At 39.5% G+C, this 27,624-nt stretch overlaps 1 protein-coding gene across 2 annotated transcripts; it reads left to right on the top strand.

Moving 5' to 3' along the window:
- Positions 1-272: 272 nt before the first annotated feature.
- Positions 273-18,973, top strand: dhx38 (DEAH (Asp-Glu-Ala-His) box polypeptide 38). 2 transcript variants are annotated; one of them, XM_053323514.1, is made up of 27 exons: positions 273-411; positions 1,056-1,384; positions 2,051-2,247; positions 2,463-2,615; positions 2,717-2,879; positions 3,290-3,408; positions 3,497-3,570; positions 3,676-3,831; positions 3,946-4,107; positions 4,265-4,372; positions 5,942-6,066; positions 6,201-6,338; positions 6,475-6,661; positions 7,085-7,270; positions 7,431-7,571; positions 7,890-8,000; positions 8,250-8,366; positions 8,526-8,633; positions 8,784-8,896; positions 10,057-10,265; positions 12,393-12,547; positions 13,353-13,508; positions 14,259-14,393; positions 14,847-14,972; positions 15,074-15,169; positions 15,851-15,972; positions 17,828-18,973. In XM_053323514.1, exons 2-27 carry the CDS (start codon positions 1,059-1,061, stop codon positions 17,907-17,909), a joined length of 3,765 nt encoding a protein of 1,254 aa, XP_053179489.1. In that variant the 5' UTR covers positions 273-411; positions 1,056-1,058; the 3' UTR covers positions 17,910-18,973. The 2 variants fall into 2 exon arrangements, with proteins under 2 accessions (XP_053179489.1, XP_053179481.1); XM_053323506.1 differs by having other exon boundaries at positions 2,048-2,247.
- Positions 18,974-27,624: the final 8,651 nt, after the last annotated feature.

Raw genomic sequence — 27,624 nt, 5'->3', positions numbered from 1 at the left:
ATATTGTAATATATTATGTTTTAACTTTATTGTTTATATTTACATCTTGTGTGCTGTTATTTATACCGTGTCTTGAACAAGGATCCCATGTAAACTATCAGCAATATGCTTGTCTCTCCTCTGTCTGTCATCACAAGCTTTTAAATAAAGGTTTAAATGCTTTTTTGCGCCAACAGGTGGAATTGTGGGAAAGCAATGGCGGCTTCGGTAAACATATGCGTTGTGTTTACGAAAATTGTACTTTAAGTGTTTCAGCATTAGGCCTGTTGTTTCGGAATTACTGGGCGCTTCAGAAATTGTCGTTAAATCGTTTTACTTAATGTGAGAGTTTGTAGATTTGAGAGCTGTAGAAACGCACGGCTGTTTTTGTCAGGACTGATAATTAGCTGAAGCTAGCTCGCTGCCTCTGAGGTAAGTAAGGTTAGTTTCATTTCATCTCGCTGTTAGTAAACAGAGTAATACTCTAACTACACATTCAGAAGTCACACAGTTTACTAACCATAATTAGTTAAAAGGGCACATTTCCTGTTATAAAACATATTAGTACAACCACAACGGACAGTTTATTCTAACAAAACATGAAGTTAAAACAGTATCACAGTCGGTTTAAAATATGTTGCTTTCTGATTTGTTGAAGTTAATAGCAAGTTCATAAATATTCAAAGACTTTGCCCCTTTGAGCTGCAAGTAAAACTGCCCCATAGTCACCAGTTCTAGCTCCCAATATGTGAGTATTTGGTGGTTTTCTTTGTCTGCCATGATAGGATAGTAAATTCAATATCTCTAATCTTAATTCATGGACTGTTGGCAAGTCAAGACAAGCAATTTGAAGACACCAACTCGGGCACTCACTGTTTTCTGACATTTTATAACCGATAATGATTAGGTGCAGTGCCATTTCAATGGTGCCCTGTTTGTGCTAAAAGATTAAACCTTCAATTAGAAACAACACATGAGCAATAACACTTGTTGGTGGTTGTCATTAGCAGATTTCACATTCGATAGGATTACACATTTTTATTACCACATTTTTTGCACATGCTGTTCCCCCGCAGAAAATGGATGACGATGACTCCATGCACAGGCTGGAGGGGACTGATCCAGGTGCTCAAGTTGGTGGACTGATAGTCAAGAAGAAGAATGCTGCCTCAGAGCAGCATGTTTTTCGGGCTCCCACCCCACGCACCTCTCTGCTGGGCTTGGATCTGCTGGCAGCCCAGAAAAGGAAGGAGCGTGAGAGTAAGGAACAGGCAGATGGTAGCGGTGATGACAGAAGTATTAAGAAATCAAAGGTTTCCTCCTTCAAAGATTGGGAGGAAGGTAAAAGTGATTCTGGGTCAGATGATGAAGACAATGATCAGGACAGGAATGCTAAGAAGGAGAGGTAAGTGTCAGTGTGTTACACTGGATAATATTTTATTAAAAATTGTGGATCATGGATACATGAAAGAAGGGTCCATATCATATACCACTCATGTCTGTGATGACCCCAGGTTTTTTATGTGAAATTGAAAAATAAATTGTTAAAAGAAACAATATGGATAAATTAAAGGTTAAGATTAAAATTGGCTAAATGAGGCTATGGGGTTATTGGTTAAACAGCATTAAAAAAACATCATTTTATAGAGCATACTTGACGCACCGATTGCAGTTTTCTTGGCTTATCCCATTCTTTTGAAATTCAGATTTTACTTCTTTAAGATAATTAAATAATAAAAAAGCCACCAGCCAAGAATTGGATATATGAGACTGATCGACTGGTCACTGGTCATGGCTGATCAGCTGAAAGTCGTCTGGTTTCAGTGGTCAAGCGATTGGTGCATCTCTAGTGAATGCAAAACATACATGATCTTGGGGATTCTTTCTTCTACTGTTTTTTATATTCATAATCATAGAACCTTCTTCATTGACCTTTTACCCTATTGATCATTGTATCTCTGTATTAATTATCACTTACACTCTACTGATGATGGGTTTCTCTCAATAATAGGTAAACTCAGTACTCACTCCACTATGACTAATATGCAATGTTTTATTTTCATTTTAGTAGCAGGAAGTATCGTGTGACTGGTTCTGAGACACCTTCCAACCCTGGAGGAGTCAGCGAAGAGTTTCGTCGCAGACACCAGCAGAGAGAGAAGGACAGACGTGAGCATGGAGTCTACGCCTCCTCCAAAGAGGACAGGAACAGAGAACGAGATAAAGAAAGGAGTAGAGATAAAGGCAGAGATCGGCGGAGTGAAAGAGGTGATTCTAAAGATCACTGAGCTGACTTACTCATGTAGTAACAGTGGTATTTTAATGCTGCTCTACTTTTATAGTCACTGTGTGACTTGTGATGGGCATGACAGTTTACTGACTATAAAATGAAAACGATATGAAAAAATTTAAAAAGAATAAATCCTAGATTCATTTCACAAAAACAATGATTATTGAAACTAACTGTCCTTTGTCTTTATCAGATGAGCGAGAGAGCAGCCACAGCCGTGGCAGCAGCAGCAGCCGATTGGAGCGCAGTGAGAGGAGTGAGCGCTCACAGAGAGACGGCTGGTCTGAACGCATCAGCCGGGGGAGTAAGCGCAACGAACCCCTTACACCACAGCATCGCCCCAGAGGTAGCTTTGTGTTGTCATATTTAATATTTTATGTATAATTGTATGTACAAATTATTTTTTATTTCCATTGGTTGACTAATCTGCTGTTCATTGTTATATAGATTCTTTCACTCCCTCCCGCTCCAACTGGGAGGAGGACGACAGTGGTTATGGCAGTTCGCGGCTTTCCCAGTGGGAGTCTCCATCCCCAGCCCCTTCTCACAAAGAGTCTGAACGCTCAGAGCGAAGCCATCGCTCTGGCCGAGAGAGTGAGAGGAGAGACAGGTAAATAACTGTCTTTCATTTTATATTTAATTTATATTTTTAAAACTTCTGACTTAAACAAAATTAATTACATTTGTTATATTCATCAATAGGCATAAAATATGCTAAGTAGTATTTAAAACAGAGAAATTATGTTTCTGATAAATACATCACTTTGTTTTACAAGTAGATTGCTGAAGATGAGTTAAAAAATGCTGAAGCCTAAATATCTATGTGAAGTTTAAGATATATTTGAATTTGGTAGGACTCACATGTTCCAAACACCTTATTTGCCTGTAAACCCCAGTTTCCAAAGCAATAGATAAAACTGTTTGCTTTTTATAACATGGCTATTGGTATTTGATACCACCACAGCATGTACTTCCATAATGCAAATTGACATATTTTTGTATTACTTGCTGTGATCTTAGGTCAGTCAGAGGCCGTTACCCTGACGACACACCTCTGCCCACCCCATCCTACAAGTACAACGAATGGGCCAGTGACAGGAAGCATTTGGGCTCTACACCTCGTTTATCCCAAGGAAAAGGTAACATTTATGAAGAAAATAATCTGCTGTGTGCTCAAATGAAAGATTTAAAATCAATGTCTGATGACATTCCTTATTTTATCTTTAGGTAAAAAAGATGGCGAAGGAGGAATTGCGTTTGACAATGAGGGTGAGAAAGAACAGTGGGAGGAGGACCAGAAGGTAAGTGGCACAGCCAAACTCAGCCCTCATAGCAACTATGAACTCTCATAAAGCTGGTGACAGGTTCTAATTTTAGACATTGCTAATTGTCTCACTGTTTTGCAGCAAGCTGACAGAGATTGGTACATGATGGATGAAGGCTATGATGAGTTCAACAACCCTTTTACTTCCACATCTGATGAATATGTAAAGAAGAGAGAGCAGATCATTCAGAAGCAGACTCAGAAACGAATATCTGCTCAGAAACGACAGATCAACGAGGTACTACAACAGTATGAACTATCAGCCTAATCAGAACTATAAGTGTGTATCTGTGTGTACTTTGTCTTGTTAGTGTTGGTATACCTTTTTAACTGGCTGTGTTTCTCCTGTCAGGATAATGAGCGTTGGGAGACTAACCGTATGCTGACCAGTGGTGTGGTGCAGCGGTTGGAAGTGGATGAAGACTTTGAGGAAGACAATGCTACTAAAGTTCACCTCCTGGTTCACAACCTGGTCCCCCCCTTCCTTGATGGGAGAATAGTCTTCACTAAACAGGTAACCAAGACCTAAACAGGTCATAATAAATGCGTCTAATCTGTGGTTATTACTGCAACAAATATTTAGCAATTATTCAGTCATAGTTTTATGTCAGAATCATAGTCATGATATTGATCTGAATGTCTGTGTATGTGTGCCTGTCTCACTGCTGCAGCCAGAGCCTGTCATCCCTGTGAAAGATGCCACTTCTGACATGGCCATCATCTCCCGAAAGGGCAGCCAGCTTGTCCGTAAACATCGTGAGCAAAAAGAACGCAAGAAGGTAGGCTCTATGAAATACTAAACTAAAACAAATCTAACCAAAAGGGAATACCAGCTTCAGACAGAAAACTTGTTTATATTTGGGTTAACAATTAGAGAGATTCATCTGTTTATTCAAAGATATTCAGTTTATTATCATTCTTCTTGAAACATGACTCAAAACGGTTTATCAGTTACCAAAATGGTTTACCATACATTTCCTAGAGCTTGACTAATAGTTTCAGCTCTACATTTGAACAGATCTGACTTGACTTTGTAGGTGCTGCTTACCAGATATTAAAAGAGTTACCAGATGTGACAAAGATTTATTTGGTCTAAAAGAACTTTGCCTCCTCCCCAACAGATGTGGTTAGGATATGGACAAGCGTGACTCAAAGGACTGTACTCCAACAATTTTCTTGCTCATAGAGAAGTCAAGACACATGTTGCCAGCTCAGTTTTGTGAAACAGTACAGATTTCATTCTATTAAAAAAACAAACATAGATACATTAATTGGGCATTACACTAAGCATTACATAGTTAAACACATTAATTATAACGCCAGACCCTACCACTATTGAGTAGCCATTCATTTTCTCGTATTTGAGGCGGGATCAATGAATGTCGATCAAATGCTTCTGTACGCTACTTACAGCCAATCATATCAACGATACATGATGACGTATTCAGAGCCTGTAGGGAGCAGCGCAAACACATATTTTTTATGAAGGAAAAATCATGTAGCGCAAGTTTTTGTTCAAAGTGAACTTGCTTTCCAATTTATTTAGCACACTAACTACTGCTGCTTCGAACGGTTGCTGCACCTCTGTGGCCGCCATGCTGGATGTAAACAAGGTCGCTCTACGGGCGTCATCGCCTTGAGCCCGCCTCCCCGTTCTGTGATTGGTTCCCTATCTCAGGCGAAAATTTGGTCTTGGTGGCCATGCTAACTTTCTGAGCGAAGTGGAATGTCACTAGAAACAGAGCATGGGTTTACCCAGGCTACTTCTTTAGTGTTCGTGATAATCCAGATTGTAGTTCATTTAATAAAACCCAGTTTTAAAATTTTTTGTTTTGTTTTTTATTTTACATTATGCCTGGTCTTTAAAAAAAAAAAAAAAAAAAGGTTTTAAAAAGACTGATAGAATGTACACCTGTATAAGAGCTGATGTCATTGTTGCTGATATATATATATTAAAAGCAAACCCAGGCAGGGTTTTAAATTATTTTATTGTTAGGTTCATGTGTATGTTGGAATGTGATGAAACACTAAAACCGCAACAGATCATCTTCATCATCTGCGGTTGAGAAATGTTAATAGGGTTTGTTGGTTCATACCTGTCTGGTTGATAATGCCAGTGCTGTCTAACCTCATCACTCCTGTAAATAATTTATTCATGATCACCTCTTCTGGTTGGTTGATGACATTTTCACAGCAGACCACTATCAATGAGGTGCAACAACTTGACAAATGGTCCGTCATTGTTGCTGTGTGTTGAACATGCATAAAATTGCAATCTGCATGAAGTTTCAGACTGAAGCTTTAATCTAAACAATCATATGAATTAATTTGAATAATAATGTTTTCAGGCACAGCACAAACACTGGGAATTGGCAGGGACCAAGTTGGGAGATATCATGGGGGTCAAGAAGACTGAGGAAGAAGACTCCTCTGGAGGCAAAGCGGTAGGCGAGGATGGCAAAGTGGACTACAGGTGACCAGACTGTTTTGAATTTAGGATCTAGATGACATTTTCTTTTTAATAATCCAGTGGTTTTACTGATTCAACTGTGGTGTCAGTGTCTGCCCTGCCTTATTAAATATTAGTGACTTTTCTCTGACTTACAGAGCAGAGCAGAAATTTGCAGACCACATGAAAGACAAGACTGAGGCCAGCAGTGAGTTTTCTAAGAAGAAGACCTTACTGGAGCAGAGACAGTACCTGCCGATCTTTGCCGTGAGACAGCAACTTCTTAACATCATAAGGTACTGACACCCTGACGGAGCTCATGGCTCTCCTAATTTTCACCCACAAAGAGTTTTATATCACATACAAACTATGATAATTGCTCTATGACCAAATGAACTTTAAAGCATTTCATTCCGATTCTGCCATCTGCAGGGACAACAGCATCGTGATCGTTGTAGGGGAGACGGGAAGTGGGAAAACCACTCAGCTGACTCAGTACCTGCATGAAGATGGCTACACCAGCTACGGCCTGGTGGGATGTACTCAACCCAGAAGAGTGGCCGCCATGAGTGTGGCGAAGAGAGTCAGCGAGGAGATTGGCACCAGCCTGGGAGAAGAGGTGAGACTGCAGGGTGAAGCTTGGGCTTATTAACAACAACTTTGGCTAATAGCTCCACGGTTGCTGTCTGATTGCTTGTGTTTGCTCCATGACCTCTGATTTGAGATAATTATCCCCTGCAATGAAGTGTATTAGACTGGCTTGTATAGTAAATGTGATACTGTGTAATGTTCAGTCTGAGGCACAGTAGCTCTTACACAAGCAGAGTGGTTGGTCACATGCTGTGTCACACTGCCATCTAGCGGACAAAAGAAAACATAACATGTGTTTGTGTCTTGGGGTTTAGCAGAGAATTAAATGAGAAGAAACAGAAAAGACAAAATACTGGAAATGATAAAAATTTTGAGTGTGTCAAATTGATTTTGACAATTGAATTTTGATAAGGCAACCTTTCTTTGTCATGCCTATGCATTTTTCCTACAGGTGGGCTATGCAATTCGTTTTGAGGACTGCACATCTGAGAAAACATTGATAAAGTACATGACAGATGGTATCCTGCTCAGAGAGTCACTGAGGGAGTCAGACCTGGATCACTACAGTGCTGTTATCATGGACGAGGCTCATGAACGCTCCTTGAATACTGATGTGCTGTTTGGCCTGCTACGTGAGGTCAGTTCACATTGCCTAACATCCACTGAGGATAGATTTCTTTTTGTGATTCCCAAGACAAATGGACAACTGTGTGCCTGTTGTGTGTTACCATATTAAGTAAATCATGGATGATTTTAATTTTCTCATTTTGTCACTTCTGTCTTCTGTTTCCTACCAGGTTGTATCGCGACGCACTGATTTAAAGCTCATAGTTACTTCTGCAACTATGGACTCTGATAAATTTGCAGCATTTTTTGGCAATGTACCCATATTCCACATTCCAGGAAGAACATTTCCAGTAGACGTCTTATTTAGCAAGGTATGTTTCTGTTTACTTACTTTCTTATAACCATAATTTGCAAAAGAACTTGCACTACGTTACCATTATTACATTATCTACAAAAGTAAACCTGCCATCACTGACATTTGCCCTAAATTCAATCCTCCGTGACTAATGTGGGTGATGGATTAAAAACAATAAGTCTCTGCAATATTTATCTGTAGAATTTGAAACATGTACTGTATGACAAATTGTTACTTGCAGCTGCAAGATCTCAAACATTTTGTGTAAATTCAGACGAGTTTGTTTTGCCTGCTGTAGGGTGATTTAAATATTTTTGTGTTTTGTGCTGTGTAGACTCCTCAGGAGGACTATGTGGAGGCAGCAGTGAAGCAGGCCCTGCAGATCCACCTTAGTGGGATGACAGGAGACATCCTCATCTTTATGCCGGGACAGGAGGATATCGAGGTGAGAGACATGGCTGCTTGTACCAGTGAAAGGGGTCTCGTATATTAATATAGGCGTAAAAAGTGTTTGTTTGCTGTTTTAATCTGTCAATAGCTGCTGGCCACTTCCTGTTCATACTGTAAATGTATATTTTATATTCAGTTTGTTATATTTAAATATATTTCGTGTGTTGACAATAAGTTATTGTCTATCTTGTTCTCATGAGGATTAAGGGGTGTGTGTGTGTATATTGTATCCTTGTCCCTTTAGGTGACATCAGATCAGATTGTGGAGCGATTGGAGGACTTGGAGAATGCTCCAGCTCTGGCTGTGCTGCCCATTTACTCCCAGCTGCCCTCTGATCTCCAGGCCAAGATCTTCCAGAAGGTTTCTATTAATCACTGCACAATAATATATTTCTTTTTATTTGCAAACCATTTTCTGATTACATTTCTACATTTTGCAACTATTGAGTATTTTTTATGAACACAAATGAGAAAACAAACCTAACCTCCTGCTGACCTCCTTTGTTTAACACCCTACTAGGCTCCCGATGGTGTAAGGAAATGCATTGTTGCTACAAACATTGCTGAGACTTCGCTCACTGTGGATGGAATCATGTTTGTTGTGGATTCGGGATACTGTAAACTTAAGGTACTTCAAGGCCTCAGTCACCTTTTTTTTAAAATTTTTGATTGAGTTTTTTTATCACTCAACAATTTTTAAAAGGTCTAAAAAAGTCTTCTCCCCATGTGCAAGATTTATCCAAACTTTTTTGTTTTACTAACTTTATTCTGTTTACAGGTATTCAATCCTCGCATTGGAATGGACGCTCTACAGGTTTATCCCATCAGTCAAGCTAATGCAAACCAGCGGTCAGGCAGAGCAGGGCGTACAGGACCAGGGCAGTGCTATAGGTAAAGGCTTGCATTTGCTTTGGTGCAAAGTTTTATAGTTTTGCCACATTCAAGTTCCTGCATAGCTCCTAATCTTGGCTTTTAGCTGCCAATACCAAGTCTCCTTAGTGTAAACAATGAGGATATTCTTGTTTTTTGTTCCCTCTCCCCCTGGTGCCTCTCTGAGTCCACTTTCAAAAATAAACAGCCACTTTTGGTTTCTGCTTCCTAGAAAATCCACCAATATTTTAGCATAACTGTTCAAATGTGTTTTCCTTCCTTCAGTCATGTGAGATCAGCGCAGCTCTCAAATGGTTTGTTCAGGGCTCTGGATGTGTGTCAGAGGCAGTAAAAGGGAGAGAGAGACCCAGAGCCTTAATCTCCTGAGGATTTCATGCCGGTTAGCTCTGTTTACAGCAGGGAAATGTACCACAAAGGACTCTGTCGGAGGTTTTAGTTGACCTCTCTGACATTTGCAATATTTACTTTAAAAGATTGACTCACACACACACACACACACACAGTTATACATTTTTTATTGCTAATGAGTTAGAATGCCTATGAAAGCCCACATATTTCAGGATTAATCCTACTCACCTGCTCATACAACCATGTTCACACACATATGAAGAGTGGTTTGTGGAGCAGCTTTACACAGAATACAGTTAAGGTGTTTGGGTGGATGCATCCAAATGTTGGAGAGCTGAGAGAGTGAGTCATGCTGGTTTGCTCTACTCACATGGAGAATTCCCCACTCAAAGACCCTTTTAGCTGTGACTGCTTGTACTTACACACAAACCTCAAATATCCATACACATTCAAATTGTTCTGTGATTTCAAGCACTTGAATCAGATAACTGTAATTACTGAGAAAGCTTTGTGAATTCAGGGTTTTCATTTGAACTTGGGCTTTGGATGTTTTCCTGCATATATTGTTTGAGTCTCTGCAGCAAAGTTATATGTAGCCTTCTTACATGTCGGCATGTTAAAGAAGAAATAATAATTCACATTAGTGCTCATGGCATACAGCAGCATTTCCTCATTGCTTTGCCCATGGCTGTACAGTGTTTCAGTTTAAATATAAAACATCTTTACACTATTTAAGTAACTGTATTCATGGTTGCTCAACTTTCACACTCACTGTGTCCACGTCGGTGTCTTTGCCCTCCTTCTCCATTCAGGCTCTACACTCAGAGTGCATATAAGAATGAGATGCTTACCACCACCATACCAGAAATTCAGAGAACCAACCTGGCCAATGTGGTACTGCTCTTGAAGTCCCTGGGCGTTCAGGATTTGCTCCTCTTCCATTTCATGGATCCACCACCTGAAGACAACATGCTCAATTCCATGTACCAGCTCTGGATCTTGGGAGCCCTGGACAACACAGGTGGGTAGCGAAAGAGGTGGGAATTAACAGAGGCACCATAATATCATGTGAATAAGATACCTCATTTATGTGATGTCGGAAATGTTTAACCAGCGTGTAATATGCTGGGTCAGCTCTCCATTTTTGGGAGCAAGTAAAGTCGAGAGGCTGAATCGCATTTAATGTCAGTCTTCTAAATTTTGTATACATCTGAGTACAGTCTGGACTGGTTATATCATTATATTTCATTGAAGGTAAACTGACAGTGACTCTTTATTTACACAGCTTTATCTGTATCTCAGAAAGGATGACTTACAATTTCAGCCATGATTTTTCTCCATGAATTCATTGTTTATTCTATAAAATACCAGCAAATTCTTAAAAAGACACACATTCCCAGAGCTCAAGGTAACATCTTTGGTTTGTCTGAATAACAGTGCAAGACCTAAAGATATTCAGTGTACTGTAGCATACAGACGGGTTAAAAATTAAAAGAAAAATCAACATCAAGTGTCTTAGTATGGTGTTGGACCACAACATGCTATAATCCAGACATGTCAAGTGTTTGTGCATAAACTAATTCACTGTAATCGCTCTTCCAGTGGTCTATTGATGCTACTAATGATAAGATATGTAACCACACTCAATATTACATACAGGTGACTTTCCTGACAGGAATCCTCATCTCCTGGAATACCCATTAACAAGTTAAACAAAACATAGCCTACCATTTTTGAGACCTTCATTACACAAAGATGGGTGATAAATTAAAGGGAAAAACCAGAGGCTGCAGAGGGCCATCAAAGAGCTGGCAGAGGCAGCTGAGAAGTTGACTTACTGGTTGTGCGTACATGGGACGGATGGAGCGTGGGGTGCAACACGCCAGGGGGTCAGTGGCGGGGCGACGTCCCCAACTGGCTATTGCCCCCCCCCCCCCCCTCCAGGAGATATATTGGGTAGAGGGTAAAACATGAATGAACGGTGGCTCCAGCTGACGACCCTGCAGCTGACCCGGTGGGCACTGGCCCAAGTGCGGCAGGCAATCATGCCAAGCAGAAATAACATCTTCTGTGCAGTACAACTAGAACTCTACTGGAGTGATGAACACCATTCTTCCAAAAGATATTCCCTCTTTCTGTGTTTTTCCTTTCATTTGTCCTGTCTGTAAGAATAAGAACATTTCTTAAAGATTTGAGTGAATGATTACTAATGTTCTATTGATCAACCAATCAATTAGGTAACTAATTGTCACAGCTTCTATTTTAACCTTAATACATAATAAATAAGTAGCAAAACATGATTAAACTAATAAAAAATGAGTACTTGCTTATCATGTATCAATATTGTCCTGCAAAATATTCCAGTTATATTCAGTATAAATGTTCTTTTCCATGCCTGCAGTATCAGGCCTTAGCCACCCTCCACCAGTCTTGTAAAGTGCCAGACAACATTAATCATCACCTCTTTGAGATGAAGATGAAGCTGTGACACAGTATTGTGTGTTTGAGGGTTGTATTTCCTCCTCAGCGCTGCTTTGAGTTGCTACATGGTGATGCTGACATGACAAACACAGGCGGTAGCTTCTGCAAAAGATGCTGCTGTGATGATGATGCAGACACTGCAAACATGTCCACAGGAGGTAGTTGTGAGGTTTAGCCAGTGGAGTAATTGCCTAGTAACTGATCCCGTGTTTGATTTGACTGGTCGGGTCTCATTTCTGTCTCATCCTTAGCCAGATTCCAAGGGATTTAGGGATTTGGGGATAAGGGGGGACTTTTGATGATTCCCGTATGGTGTGTTAACAGCAGATTATCTCTGATTAAGGCTTACCTGCCCCAAACTGGCTGCTCTGCTTCTCTGCTTTTCCTCCTCATAAGCTTCTTATCTGAGACTCTGTCGTCTAATCATTTAAATCAGAACTGGCAAAGTTTTTGATCTCACACTTTTTTTTTTTTTCACTGTAAGTATTCTCAACTGTCAGCAGTTCATCCTCCTCTCTCACAGTGATAGACAAATAAGTGGCACATTATGTTGCATTCTCCCTCACACCAGAAGGCTTTTGATGCAAAAGAAGCTTTCTTTACCTCTCATGCACTTTTATAATCTTTGTGTTTGACCTTGTAATCATGTCCTCTTTTGTGCTCTCAGGTGCTTTGACACCAACCGGGCGAATGATGGTGGAGTTTCCCCTTGACCCTGCTTTGTCCAAAATGCTGATTGTATCCTGTGACATGGGCTGCAGTGCTGATATCCTCATCATTGTCTCCATGTTGTCTGTGCCGGCCATCTTTTACAGACCTAAGGTACTCTCATTTGATGTAGTTAATGTTGGTCAATTGTGCATACATTAATTGAAGCATGGACTGTAATATGTTTGTGTGAAAGGCTGCTGAACATCTTTTCCCATTTTTTAAGAATAATTTTCAATAGCATATTTTTATGTGTTAAAGCGACTCTTACCTTTCTTGCACTTTCAAAAAACTTGAACAGCAACAACCCCTCCTCCGTCCTATGTCCCACCCACGCACTCCCTTCCCCTCCACTGCAACTCCCCCACCCCGCCTCCGCGAACGCGCACTACTGATATAGTTTTCTTTTGCCCCGTGGGAGTAGCCATGACCCGCTTTTGTCGGTCATTCAGTCGCTGCTGTCTGTTTACGGCTATCTCCATGTATCATGGATGTATTATGATGCCGTGGATCCACAACAGACTCTTCCGGGTGGGGGTGCGCGCGTGATTACGTAATGCGGAAGGGGAAAACGGGCAGGTCGCTCGGCCAATTATATCATTCGGACCGAATGATATAATTTGAGAATTATATATTTTATGAGAATGGAATAATGATGAGTTTCTATGCCTGGTGGATCTCTCTAACATTTTTGGGTGCCATTACCTTATTAATAGCATTTTAAACTAAACAAAAAAATGTGTAAAAATGTAACAAAGGTAAATGATTTATTTCATTCATCATACTTTAAAACAAATTCAAAGGTGGAAAATAATTTGTTTGTGTAGGAAGATATTATACAATAGGGGAAAATCACCCTTAAAATATATATTTTTTAAATCCTCGTGTTACATGGAAAACTCCATTTGTGTGTCTGCAGGGTCGTGAGGAGGAGAGTGACCAGGTGAGGGAGAAATTCTCAGTGCCAGAGAGTGACCACCTGACCTACCTCAACGTCTACATGCAGTGGAAGAACAATAATTACTCCGGCATCTGGTGCAACGAGCACTTCATCCACACGAAGGCCATGCGCAAGGTCAGACTCCCACTGCCTCACCTCTTCTTTCTGTCGACACCCACTTCTGTCATTGAGTTTTCACTTGATAAATTCAAGCTTAGCACGATGATTATGTGGAAACATAAACATTCTTGTAAACAGTGAAACAAACAATGGTTACGTTTACATTTATTGTTTCTCACCAAAATGCATTGTGTTTATTCTTGAGGTCTAACAAACTTGTCAAATGCATTACCTTCTCTTAAAATGTTCACAAAGCAGATTTTTTTTGCAGTCATACTGTTAAGTGTATTTGCATGTTGCTGTCACCAGCTGTCAATCAGCAGAATATCACATTGAATTGCTCAAAACTGTACCTGACCCTAACCCTGACAGGAATGTGTATCGAGTTACCCTTGTAGCGCAACTAGTACTCAGGGGGTCTTTGAATTCTAGATTATTGTCTTGCTTTTAGTTTGCTAGTTAGAAACATTATTGTCCACATTGTGAAAAATTATCTTTGGTATCACCACATAGCAAAAATGAATACATACATATATACAGAAATACAGAAATACATGAATACAGTTTGGTGTTGTGAACATGTTTTTTCTCTACGTTTGAGTCCCAAAGGAATTTTCAAAGCTGCAGGAACTGTTGTCAATTTGCAAATAGCACAACTTCTGATAATTTCCTCTCAAACTTTCTAATATTCACAGAGAGACACAAGGTTTTAACCTGACAGTGGTCTTATATGTTGTACTTACGCTACATTTTATATTTGTGCAGGTACGTGAGGTGCGCTCCCAGTTAAAGGATATCATGGTGCAGCAGAGGATGAACCTTATTTCCTGTGGCTCAGACTGGGACATCATCAGGAAGTGCATCTGTGCCGCTTACTTCCACCAGGCTGCCAAGCTCAAGGTATTCTGTTCTCTGGGTTTTCCTCAGTTAATATGTCAAGCCTGGTGGCAACTGGTTGGGGCAGATTTATAGCAGCATAATTACAGAGTCCTGAAATATTCCTTCTGGCCTCACATTAATACAATGCTAAAATCTGAAAGGGAATCTGAGATCATGACTATATAATCAAGGTTTTCCATTTGACTTATGGGTAGCTGGCTAACCTGAACAATTGTAGTGGTATTGGATATACTTTACATTTATTTTCTTGCTATTTATGTAAGGTGGAGGAGAAAATTAGCCCAGATGACCTGTTTTACTCTTACCTTAAAGTGCATGCACAAATTCAACATACACATATTAAGACCTGCACATACTCACCCAGACTTGGGCTAGCAGCACACAAGGTCCTATTTTACTTACTCAGAAGCTCTGACTAATTTAATTTCTGATTAATGCATGTTTTGCTTGCAGGGAATCGGTGAATATGTGAACGTGAGGACAGGCATGCCATGTCACCTCCATCCCACCAGCTCCCTGTTTGGTATGGGCTACACTCCGGACTACATCATCTACCACGAGCTTGTCATGACCACCAAGGTAAAAAATAGTAATAATAATAATCTGTTGGCAGCAGAACTTGTCCAGCATACAAATAATGTATGAAATCTTTGAAGTTTAACCTGTGCTCTGTCTTGTAGGAGTACATGCAGTGTGTGACTGCAGTGGATGGAGAGTGGCTGGCAGAACTTGGACCAATGTTTTACAGCATCAAACATGCTGGAAAGAGCAGACAGGTAAGACAACTGTTAAGTACATTATATGACAAGTATGTGGATGGGAGTGCCCACATTTGTTCTTTTGGTCATGTTTTGCATGATCGAGCTTAGTTTATAGAAAAGCTATAATCACTATTTTTATGTTAACAGTTGATCACGACTAGTTGTACGTGAATGGAGTCACTGGTAGTCATACACAGACTGACTAGTTTTCCCTCAGCTCTACAGAGCTTTATGGCATCTTTCAGCCGATTGTTTTGGCTTTTTAGCGCACAACTATACTGGATTACTCTTTCTGCTCTCGTAAGTGGAATTTTTAACCTCAGATGGCAACTGATTAACCCAATATAGAGTAGCTGCCCAGATAGTTTGTGACTCATTGGTGAACATAGTGGAGTTTAGTTGCTAAAATGGCAGATATTTCCCCCAGGAGATGGTGGAGAACTAAACAGGATTTTAAAAAATGGTGTGCTTCCAACTTTGTCCTTTTTTAACATGACAATGCCCTCATGCACAAGAAATCTGATGCAGAAAAACATGACTGCCAATAGCAATCACATGTTCAGATATAATGTTGAGGTGTCCTCAGACTTTTGACTATGTAGTGTACCTTGTGCACTTATACACTCATCTGCTGTGTCGACATTAATAAATCTCTTAATGTTTTCCTCATTTTTCTGTCACCACTTCCTCCTCCAGGAGAACCGTCGGCGGGCCAAGGAGGAGATCACCAACATGGAGGAGGAGATGACACTAGCTGAGGAGCAGCTGCAATCTCGGCGAGAGGAGCAGGACAGGAAGAACAACACTGGCAGTGTTAAGTAAGTCAGTGACCATCTCTCCTCCTTTCGACTCCTCATCACAGACGGACCTCATCCAACAATAGTTCCCCGTGGCCCTCATTTTCCATACACAGTCAAGATAGAAACGTTTAATTTACCTACCTCGCTTCCAATCCATATCTTCACCCCTCCCTCCTCCTCCTCTCCCACTCTCTCTACTCCACCTTTCTCACTCTTCATGATGAGCTTTTCTCACCTCTGGTCCCTCCAGACGAGACAAAAAGAAATAATATTGACTCCTGGCTGACCCCCATTACTGCAGCAATTTAAATTGTGCCATAGCAGAGCAGAGAAAGGAGAGGAACGTTCATTTTCAAATTAGACCAAAAAAATTAATTTCACACCCATCCACAAGCTTTACAGAGAGAAATAGGGTTATAAAGACAGGTTTTAAAAAGAACTTTTATTGTTAATTAATCAGCTGGTTTATCTATCTGAGTTTGTGTGACCACGTCTGTGACAGATCAGTTGAAAATAATCACACTTATGGGATTAAGAATTAGATTTAAGAAGAGGAAGTTGGATGTGTGATAATGAACGTCGTCAGCTCTCCTGGGCTCTTGGCTGCTTTTGTCCTCCGGCAGGCCTCACAAGCGTCTCTTCTCTGAGTTCAGTGTGACCAGGATTGAAATACTTTGTCGGGTACGCCTTCATGTGCCGCCTGCTTATTACCTGCGTCCCAGCTCACCAGCGCAGATCAGTGGTGTGAATTAGTAAATGGCCCGGTCATTTGTTTTGTGTATAAATGTGATATAGAGAAATTGAGTGTTTTTGGAATTACATCAGTGGTAAGAGTTGGCTATGGAGCCAGTATAGCACTTTATACAGAGATGGAGCGCTTTAAAATGATGTACTTAGTTCTCTGTATCAAACTTTAGTGTTTTGAATACTTGTTCAGATTCCGGATTTTTTAAAACTTATTCAGATTTTCTTTTTCAAATGGGGAAAAAATAGTTGCATGCAATATCGTCTATGTCATTCTATACTACATTTGTCAATACATGTTACACAGTTCTCGATTTATGGATGTATTTTCCTTCAATTCCAGACAGTTGTATCGATTTATTTCTATATTGGTTGAAAAAAATCAAATAGCAGAGGGAAACTTGTGTGAGTTGTTTTATCCATCATTAGTCAAAATCACATTATTGTGGTGTGGTAATGCAGTTTAAGTGCAGATTCCTTTGGAAAGTTTGCATTGTAGTACAACAATAATTTAACTATGATTGGGAAAAAAAAAATAATGCAAGTTTGGTCAGTTGCACAGTTCCAGCTAGTTTTAAGGGTGATTTTTTTTGATGATGTACATAAAGGAATGGACAACAGTGGAGAATATATATAAACAAATTAAACAAATTAAAATATGAATTAATATGTACATACTGTTTATCTACATTTATGTATGTCACTGTTAGTGTAGGTAGTGGAGGAACAAGCTGAGTGCGACAATTTTACCTGATGTGAACAGGGAGCCAGAGAGAGGGACACAGTGACAGAAGGGGGTTATGGCCTGATGGTTGTAATTGCTGTAGGTGTAGGTGTGTGTGTGCGTGTGTGGGAGTGGGGGGGGAGGCAGTGTCAGGATGTCACGCTGCTGTAATTAAAGATGATAGATTGTGCTGTCAGAAGCGTCAGGCTCTACATCCCAACACTCTTCAGAGATACCAGCTTGCCTTTTCACTCTCCTGTAGCTTTCATGTTGAGCCGCTCAGGCCTCTCTTCTCTTTTGCCTTTAACCATTTATGTAAGAGATGAAGAGTTGCATTCAAACAGAGTAATAAAGAAGCTGAATTGTATGTAGTAAACTTATCTTGCTTCTCTTCTTGTGTTTTAGGGCACTGAAAATCTGCACACCAGGAAGAAAAGATGAGGCTCCGATGACACCCAGACGCACCCCAGCCCGCTTTGGACTGTAAAACAAACACTTTCAGGAAGGTCAGAGCTTCCAGGAAGGTCAGAGCAAACCACATTGGGTCCTCTGAACTCATCGTCATCCAGACCTCGACCACACCAGCACAAGCTGACAGTCCCTCCCAGAATCAGCTGCAGTTCATGTACAAACCACTAGAGAGAGAACTTGTATAAGGCACAAGACTCAAAGACAGCCCAGTCCATCATAACACCTCCCTCCACTTTTATCAGCTGGTGGCTGTTTCCATGATACATTTGAAGGAAGAATAAAGGATGGCTGTGTTGTTGGTGTAAATTCAATATTTATTTGTTACTGAATGTGGTAACTGCAAAAATGTTTTTACAGATGACCATATGGGGATTTTACCTGAGTTAGAAGCATTTTCTATGCATTTTCTCCATCCTGAGTGTCACCAGAGGAGATCCTATACAGTAAATAGTCATCTAATTTCAATATTACTTGTCTTTGTGCCCTTGCATTTACTACTACTTGTGCTGTTGTGGCTTGAGCAGCATGTGGCCACTATGAAGTGCTCCTCTACACAGTGTGAAGCACTATTCAAACTGTAGCCTACTTGTGGCATGAGTGTCTTCAGACCTAGAGTTATACTGTAACAAACATACACACACACAGACACACTCATGCAGTCTTAGGCAATTGACCTTTTTCTGCTCTCTTTTAACCTTGTTTCAACAATGTAATGTACTGCAGCTTTAGCTTCATACTGAACATCGCCACGCTGGATTAAACATATCAACACTTATTTTCATGTTCTTTGTGTTGAAAATAGCAAACTGTTTCCTTTGTGAATCTTCTATAAACAAATGTTTGCAAATATGTCTTAAATGGGAAGATAATGTGCTTTTGTTGATGTTCGCCCTCGTCTGCCCTCTCAGCTGATCAGAGTATCACACAGCTTCAGACAGACTGGTCTGTAACAAAACAGTTTAGTGAAGGCCATATTTGGATGGTGAAAGTGTTTTGTCTTTTTTTTTTTTTTTTACATGGAGCTGAGACAGCAGGAGGACTGCTAATGGATGTTTTTTTTCTCTCAACATCTTTTGTAAAATGGGAAAATAAATGTTAGCTTTTTTTTTTTAATCCAAGGTGATTTCATTTGACATTGTAGTTGTTAATGTGTCTTCTTCTGCACTGCAAGTGCCCGACATGACTGTCATTTGACTTTGGTCCTATTAAAACAAAACAGTAGAAAATATTTAGGGACTCTATTGTCCACCTCGTGGAAAATTATCATAAGCTTCCCCACATTTTAAAATCAGTACATGACAACTGACAATATAGGGCAGCAATGAGGACAAGTGTCAGGGACACAGTATCAACAAACATCATTTAAGGTGGTCAGCATATCCACAATTCAATCATTTTCTACAGCCGGAGATTAAATAATTAATTTTAGTTAATACATATGGCCATTATTCCATTATTAATAGTTTTTTCCATGAGATCTCAGCAATGAATAAAATGCCCATCATAATTTCTTAGATCCAAAGGGAATGTCTTCAAATTAGGGCTGCAACTAACAATCATTTTCATTATTTAATAATATGCTGATCATTTTCTAAATTCATTGATTCATTGTTTCGTCTATACAATGCCCATCACAATTTTCTAAAAGCCCAAAGGTAATGTCTTAAACATTCTTGTGTTGTTTGGCCAATTGCTCAAAATTAAAAAAGTCAAAAGATGCAAGAAGACAAAACAGCACATTTTCACAATTAAGAAACCACATCATTTTTACACTTTTGCTTGATAAATGACTTAAATGTTTAATTTATTATCAAAAGTAACTTTTTGACATTCCACAGATCAAAGAATCAACTAATTGTCTCAGCTCCACTTTAGGTTGCTCTTTTTGTATGATGACGATCCGAAACATAAAAATATCTAAAATATGTTAAATTTAATATCGTATATTATCCTTTAAGAAACTGAAACAAGATCATATTTGGCACTTTTGCTTGAAAAATTACTTTTGCCTGAAATAACTGATTGAAAAAAGTAAGGTAAGGTAAGGTAGGTGATTAATAGCCTAATCACTAAACAGATGAAAGTAAAAGACAATGATTATTTGGGTATGGAAGGACTTCATGTTGCCCTAAACTGTCCTAACAGGCGAATGACATGCAAATGATGAACTACTTAAGGTTTTCTCTCGGTCAGTGAGATGTAAATATAAATACAGCGCAACCCAAACACAGCAACATCCTGTAACTTACATTACTGAAATGGGCATAATGAAACTCCCACAATGGTTGTTTTCATTGTTGGCTTCACAATTGTGAGCTGAGGCGAGTGAAACTGATCAGACAGAAACAAAAAGCCTGGGTCCATCCCTCCCTCACTCAGGCACTCGCACCCACAGATGTCACACATCTACATGAGTGATCCCAGGGCTTTGAAACCCCTCAGCTGTAAAGATGTTGATATGCTTTAGATGAAGAGCCAAGCTGTATGTGGGTGGATCATGTGTCTGGCTTTATTGAAGCTGTATGTAAATCTTCAGGTCACAAGACTGTTGAACAAAAAGCCTGGATGGTGTTCCAGTGTCTTCATCATGGTTTTACGCTGACATTTCTTGATGTCTCTTAGCTGAAACCTTTCTTACTTGCTGGCATCAATTTGGAAGGAGAAGACAAAAAGAAGCTGGCCTGCCTGTGATTTCTTCAAATGTGGTGCGCAACAACTCGCAAGTGTTTTTCTCTTTGCTGAATCCCTCTGCTACACTCCTTTCTTGTTGGTCAGTGATAGTCTGTCTCACTGTAACCCACATGCAAATAAGAATGATTATGAGTGCTCCCCCGACCCCCTCAATTCTCCAAGTCCTCTTGATTGAGTATGGCAGGCGGAGGAGGGGATGGATATAATGGACTCCACCAACTTTAATGAGACAAATCTCAGCTATGGGCTGACATTTGGAAATAGTCCTTGTGAATGACAGTGTCAGCAGTCACCTTTATGAAAGCTTTCCAGGGAAGGTCCCTGTAATGATGGAGGGAGTTAAAATGGCCTCCAGGGTGGTGGAGATAGGCGCTGCAGGATTAGGATGTAAAGCCACGCCTCTTAAATTGGCTCTTGTGCCACACTCTAAATAAAGAAGCTGCCTTTTCATAAGAGTACAGCCCTCCTCCACTGACTAGATATCGTTGCATGAGATTTGATGGAGGGATTATGGTGAATATTAGTTGTTGACCACTGTGAGATTTGTTGAGACGAGCTGTCCCTCACATTAACTGCCCCTTCCTCATTCTTCTCGCTTGTTGTGTGTCTGGCAGCAGACAGGGACAAGCACTGCTGTCATTACAAACTTAATAAGAGCAGAAGTGAGATTGATGAGAAAAACATAGGCATCAACTGCTCTTTAATTAACTCCTGTCCCATAATGGTGCCGGGACAGAGGCACTGAGCAAAAAATGAGACATTTTCTTTTCTCTTTCCACCCCTTTATGTTTTGTTGCCTTGCTCACCCTCGATAATGGTCTTCTGGGACCCAATTACATCCAAGGCTGCATTAGGAGCACAGCAGGCCCAGTGGAAACTTCAGCTGAGTTTCCCCTTATCTCCCCCCTCCACTCCCTGTTACCCTGCTGGAGATGGCCTTCACTTGATTGAATTTTGAATGTTACACCCCCACCACACACACACACACACACACACACGTCTTCTGCAGTTCTTTACCTTCGCCAGCTCTGAACCCACATGTGGTTTATGATGGAAACAGGAGGCGATGTATGCTTGATATGATGTTAGCTGTCCTTCATTTGATAACTGCTTTTACTGATGGAGTGTTTTTTTATACAATACAATATTTAATGGGTGGTGTGAGTTGGTGAAGAATGGACAGTGTAACCACTTCAAAGAGTATTCACTACCCCTGTATGCAACAAAATGCATACTTTTGTGAGGGAAGTGAACCGTAGTTTCATTTTATGATTTTTAATTATTTGTTTTTTGTCTGTCACAAAAAAAGTATATATATGTATATATATATATATATACATATGAAAAAACATTTAGTGTAAAACCATTTCTTCTGAGGGTTTCTGGCCATAAGCAACACAGACATTTATACAAATTATATTACATAAGGACGTCTCCACAAATATTAAGCAAGGAAATTAAGTCAAATCCATGCTTGACAAATTTGAATATTTTACAAATTCTTATGAGAATTATGCAAGTAATTCAGTTCATGTGCTGTAAGCCTTACATTGATACACACGCCTCATTTGAGCATCTAGCAGCGATTTTAGCAATCAAATAACAATTGAGACTTGTACTCCATGTATTTCATAAACCTTTGAATATAAAAACCACTCGCTGAAATCAGTTAAGTAAACATTATAATGCTTTTTTTAAAGAAAAAAATGCAGCTCCCCCATTTTAAATGAGTGCCCATTAAGTCCAATCAGAATGGCTCAGCTGGTGCATACAACAGTATAGCTTCCAGGTTTGCTTCTGTGTTGTACAGCTTGCTGATTATACGCAGTAGTGTTTCTCCTGCTGGCCCTGCCTGTAAGTTCAGTCATAGAATTTACATTGTGATGATGTCACAGATTTTAAAAATTGCTTTTCTTGGCTTGAGGGAAGTTTTACAAATACCATACCCCCATGAATCAAACATTCATAATAGAAAGAGTCATAATTAACCTTGTTTGCAGTTTGAGGTGTCCTGTCAACAGTTTTACATACATCAATTTTACAATGATGGTTTATGGGGAAAATCCTTTTTTGGCCACAAAGGGATTTTTCCACTGTGGCCACTGGAAAAAAATCAGCTGTAAGGCTGAGCGGCAGAAACCCATTCAGCTCTTATAATATCACGTCACTACAGGATTTCAAGGGCTGAAAAATGAAGCCAGCGCAAATGCAAAAACTGCAGTTAGGGTCTACGGACTGACTCCAAAAGTGACTCAATCCCCACAGACACCCATATTAAAATGCCCAACTTTACAACAGAAATAAACATGTTTACAGGCTGGTATAAAAAACTGTTTCCATTTCTATAGCTTTCATATGACTTTCCCGTTTACATTTTATTAAGCCTTAAAGTTAAGCATCATTAAGGGTGTGGCTGCTTCGAGTGACAAGTGGGTGTTTTCACTGGCAAGTTGTTTACACACTGACTGTTGGTAAGGTAATGTAACCATGGCGTAACCCCAGATTTACAGAGTATAGGCGTAGTTAACACAAGCACTTAAGCCTGTTTTTCACTACCGAAATTGAACATGACCTTTTTTTCAATTACACTCAGGCTTTTAAATACACCACACTAACATGATTAGCAGCTGCATTAGGGTCAGCTTAACCTCTTGTCCAAATATAGTCACTTATGGCTTCAAAAATTCAAGATGGCAATGGTCAAAATGCAAATTTGAGGTTCCAAAAGAGGACTACACATTTTTCACAGCATATGAATTATTACACAAAATTGTTTGGTTCATTTTGTGTGTGCATTTTTAAAAATACTTTATACACAATATATGGTGGGGTGGGGTAGAGGTGACATTCTGAGAATGTTTGAGTTTATTGGCTATTCTATATCGTTGTGCAAATGTAGGATAGGTACAAACAAAACAAAACCAAAATAAACAATATAAAACAACTATTGGATCAAATGAATGTCAAAAATGGAAAACAGAGCTCAGTATACACATTCATGCAATGAAGGAGTACAGTTTTACATTTTGTCAAAGACTCATACGCTGCATAGAGCAAGCACACCAGTGAATTGTACCAGTGATGTGACTGAGCTAGCTACTTCTGATTTAGCCCTCTGGCTAACTTGAGTGGGGATAAAACCATTGCAGCTCTTCTAGACTTTAATAAAGTTAAAGAGGTTTCCTTTAAAATGTTGCACAGAGTATATCCAACACTAAATCAAATGTTCATATTTATAAAGAACTGCATTAACATGGCACCATGATAAGAGGCCTTAATAAGAGGGCAATTAAAACTGTGTTTTTGATAAGTTTCATACAGACTGATGATACATTATTTGTATTACTTTTTCTTAATGCTTTTTTTCTTGTGTTGCTGTGTTTGGGTGTATATATAAGAAGTTAATTAAAAAGCAGTAACAACAACAAAAAACAGTCTTGCTTGGTCCAGTCATAGACTGTATACAAATAATGGATGTAGCAACCGTAATGTCACCCATTGGTTTGTAGACTCAAGCCACAAATTTGGCATTTTGACTGTTGCCATCTTGGATTTTTGAAACCAGAAGTGATAAGTGACCATATTTGGATGAGAAGGTGGAGCTGACCCTAACACTAACGGTTTGTTAGCTTGGTTAGTACAGTACAGTCATAGTCAGTGGTTAACTGTGATGGGCTAAGGCAAATGTTTGCTTGCAAAAAACAGGCTTAAGAGCATTAAAACAAAATATACTTACTGTAAGAACTGAACATCCAACTTCTTAGAGGGTCTTTTAGTACAACCAAACACTCACAAACAAGAATGTTTTAGGGGTTATGCCATGTTTACATTACTTAACCAGCACTGTTGCTGTAGTGGACTTGCCATTCACAATGTAGCCCAGCTCTAAAGTACACCCTGCTTTATAATAATATTTCAATTAAATGGGAGCCAGGTTATTCCCTCCTGTTTCCAGTCTTTATGCTGTGTTATTTAATTACCATACAAAATGACAGTAATCAGTCTTCCCATTTAACATTAGTATTAGCATTAACTGGCAAATAAGTGTATTGGCAAATAATCACATTCTGTGGCGGCTGTGGCTCAGGAGCTAGAGCAGTTGTCCACTAATCAGAAGACTGGCGGTTCGATTCCAGGCTCCTCCAGTCCACTTGTCGATGTGTCCTTGGGCAAGATACTTAACCCAAAATTGCCCCAGATGGCTGTGCAAACAGTGTGTGAATGTTAGTTCCCTCTGATGAGCAGGTTGGCACCCTGTGTGGCAGCCATTGCCATCAGTGTGTGGATGGGTGAATGTGACATGTAGTGTAAAAGCGCTTTGAGTGGTCAAAAGACTAGCAGAGCGCTAAGTACAGTCCATTTACCATTTATTTCTCGGAATAAAAACTATACCCTTAAAACACACATATAATTTGGATGTTCAAACATTTTTTACATGCAAATCAAGCATACTCAAAAAAATATTGTTTTTGAAAATGACCACGTTATACATTTCTGTATTCACAGACAGAACAGGTGACAGGTGATTGTGTTTTAGATGGGAACTGCCTGTAAATGTACTGCTTGGGTATATTCAAGGCATTAATAACACTTATTGGTGTTCTTTAGTTCCTCAGACACCTTAAGTGTTGTGTATTGACTGCCATGCTGGAAAGAATGTTGCCTATTGATTTGGCCAAGGCAGAAACCGATGGTGTCCTCTTCCTGTAAGCCTGGAATTAATCCTTACATGCAGCCGGTGAGTGAATAACTTACCCCACATCCCAGAGACCAGAGAGCCACATTAACTGCTTCTGTATGAGCTCAGCAGATGTTTGCTGATGCTTTCTGAAAAGTCAAATGAAACAAGAGATGGGCACAACCATATGCATGGTATTTACAGGATGCTGCAAGAAAAAGGAAAAATAAGTGCAACTTGTAGGCCATGGGAGCAGAATACAACTTCTGCAAGAGGAGAATTAATGTTTGGGTACATTTTATATCTCAGTAATGAAAGTAAGCTTTTTGACATCTATTCTAGTTTTAACAAACTAACTCTCACAAACTTTATTATTGTTTTTTATTGGGTAAAATGGCATTTTGCCACACAAAATAACAGATACCATTTAGTTCTGTTAGTAAATGTAATAAATTTAAGAGTATTGCAGCATCCAGTAATGCTTTTACTGGTCCATTGTCTTATCCCTAACCAACACTTTGTGTATACTGAACTACCATGCTTGGTCTACCTCCCTGTGGAGCGAATGGTTACTAACAGCTCATCCACTATTGCTTAGGGGTCTTATTTTGTTCTAGAAGAAAGACTTTATACTGTCAAACTCAGACATCCCATGTGATTGAAGGCCGATGGGCATGGAACTCTCAGAGCTGCCCTCAAAGCTGCAACAATGCCTGCTTTCACACAGCCAACTTCTAGTGGGTGGAGTGGAAGAACAAAGGCCGACTTGTTAGGGTTTAGATGCCTTTATTATTATTTTATTTGGCTGCAATTTCTTGTCTATCTGCCCATGTTCATTAAGTTTTTGGCTACATTGTGGAGGTCTATGGCTCTAGGAGTAGTTATGTGACTCAAGGTTTCAAGAGCTACTTTTCTTTTGTAGACATCAACATACAGTAACTTATTCATAAAACATAGATTTCATTTCAGCTCATCATATATATATGAAAGAACAAATGAAATTCAAAAATGAACACAATAAATTTAAACAAAATAATTATTCACACAGCAGTTTTCACTTACATAGGTATTTTCTTTATTTATTCAATGTATATATACTTTTTAGACTGAATAATTCTGAAAGTAAAACCATATTCATGTCCAGACTAAAGAAATGCAAAATACATTATTGTAGTCAATACTCTAAAATCATTCATGAAAATTGGGTGGGATTTTAAAAGTCCTCCTTTTATGCATTGCAATTGTCTGTCATTAGTTGAATTATGTCTGTCCCAGGAATAGGAAAGTTGTGATATATACATTCAAATCTACTTGGATGCTTGCACAAGGCTGAAGTCCCTCACTCCTATTTCAGCAGAAAGTCTCCCAACTCTGCAGTGCTCATGGCTGCTGGGGAATACACAGGCTTGGGGAGGTTGGCAGCCAAGACTCTTCTCCTCTTCTGTAGCCTCTCTGCTCGACTAATCAGAGCTCCTTCTGCAGTCAGAGCACAGCGAAAGCACAAGAGACATCATTTAGACAATACATGCAATAAATGGATGATCAAAGAGCATTAAGGTTGCTAAAAACAAGCAATGTTACAATGCACTTGGCACTGTAACATTGTTATTTAAGATTTTCCTTAGGGTACTTTTTGCCTTTATTGGACAGGTACTGGCGAAGAGGCCGAGAAGAAACAAAGGGAGAGAGAAATGAGTATGACATTTAACAAAGTTTCCTTGCCAGATTCAAACCATGGATGTTGCAGATATGTGGTACGCACAGTAACCATTTGGTTATAAGGGCAGTCCAATGGTTTTCCCTTTAAATAAAATTAAATGACGAAATTTAAAAATACTTTTTTGATACTTTGATTTGGGAGGTATAAAATATTTTTTCAACAAAAAACGTTTCCATAATGAATCAAGGTCAAATGCAGCTACACTCACAGCAACAATGCACATGATACTTTTTTTATCATGGTGGTGTCCTTTACTCTTCTGCTGCATGCCTGCTGCCACTCCACTCACCTGACAGCTATGCTATCACTTGATGCTCCTGCTGCCCCTGGTGTTCATAAAGCATTTCAGAAGTCCCTCCTAAACATGCATCCACCTGTAGGTTCTGAGTCTACCTTATCCTAGGAGGAAAAAATATTGTAGCTCCTCACTTCCTGCTGTGCTGAGCTCGGTGTTTTCTTGTGGGGAAGTCAGATACTATATGTCAATGCTGTAAGTATTCCTTCACATATCTATTCCTTGTGAATTGCTGACTAAATTGTTATTTTAATTATTATAAAAATATATTAACTGACTCCATAAAACTATCCAACATTGTGTTAGGTTGGAAGTGAGACAGAGACAGAGCCCACTAGCCCCCATGC

Source organism: Scomber japonicus, chromosome 1 (genome assembly GCF_027409825.1).
Source record: "Scomber japonicus isolate fScoJap1 chromosome 1, fScoJap1.pri, whole genome shotgun sequence".
Lineage (NCBI taxonomy): Eukaryota > Metazoa > Chordata > Actinopteri > Scombriformes > Scombridae > Scomber > Scomber japonicus.
The sequence above is the reverse complement of the archived record's forward strand: the minus strand, read 5'-3'. Positions and strand labels throughout refer to the sequence as shown.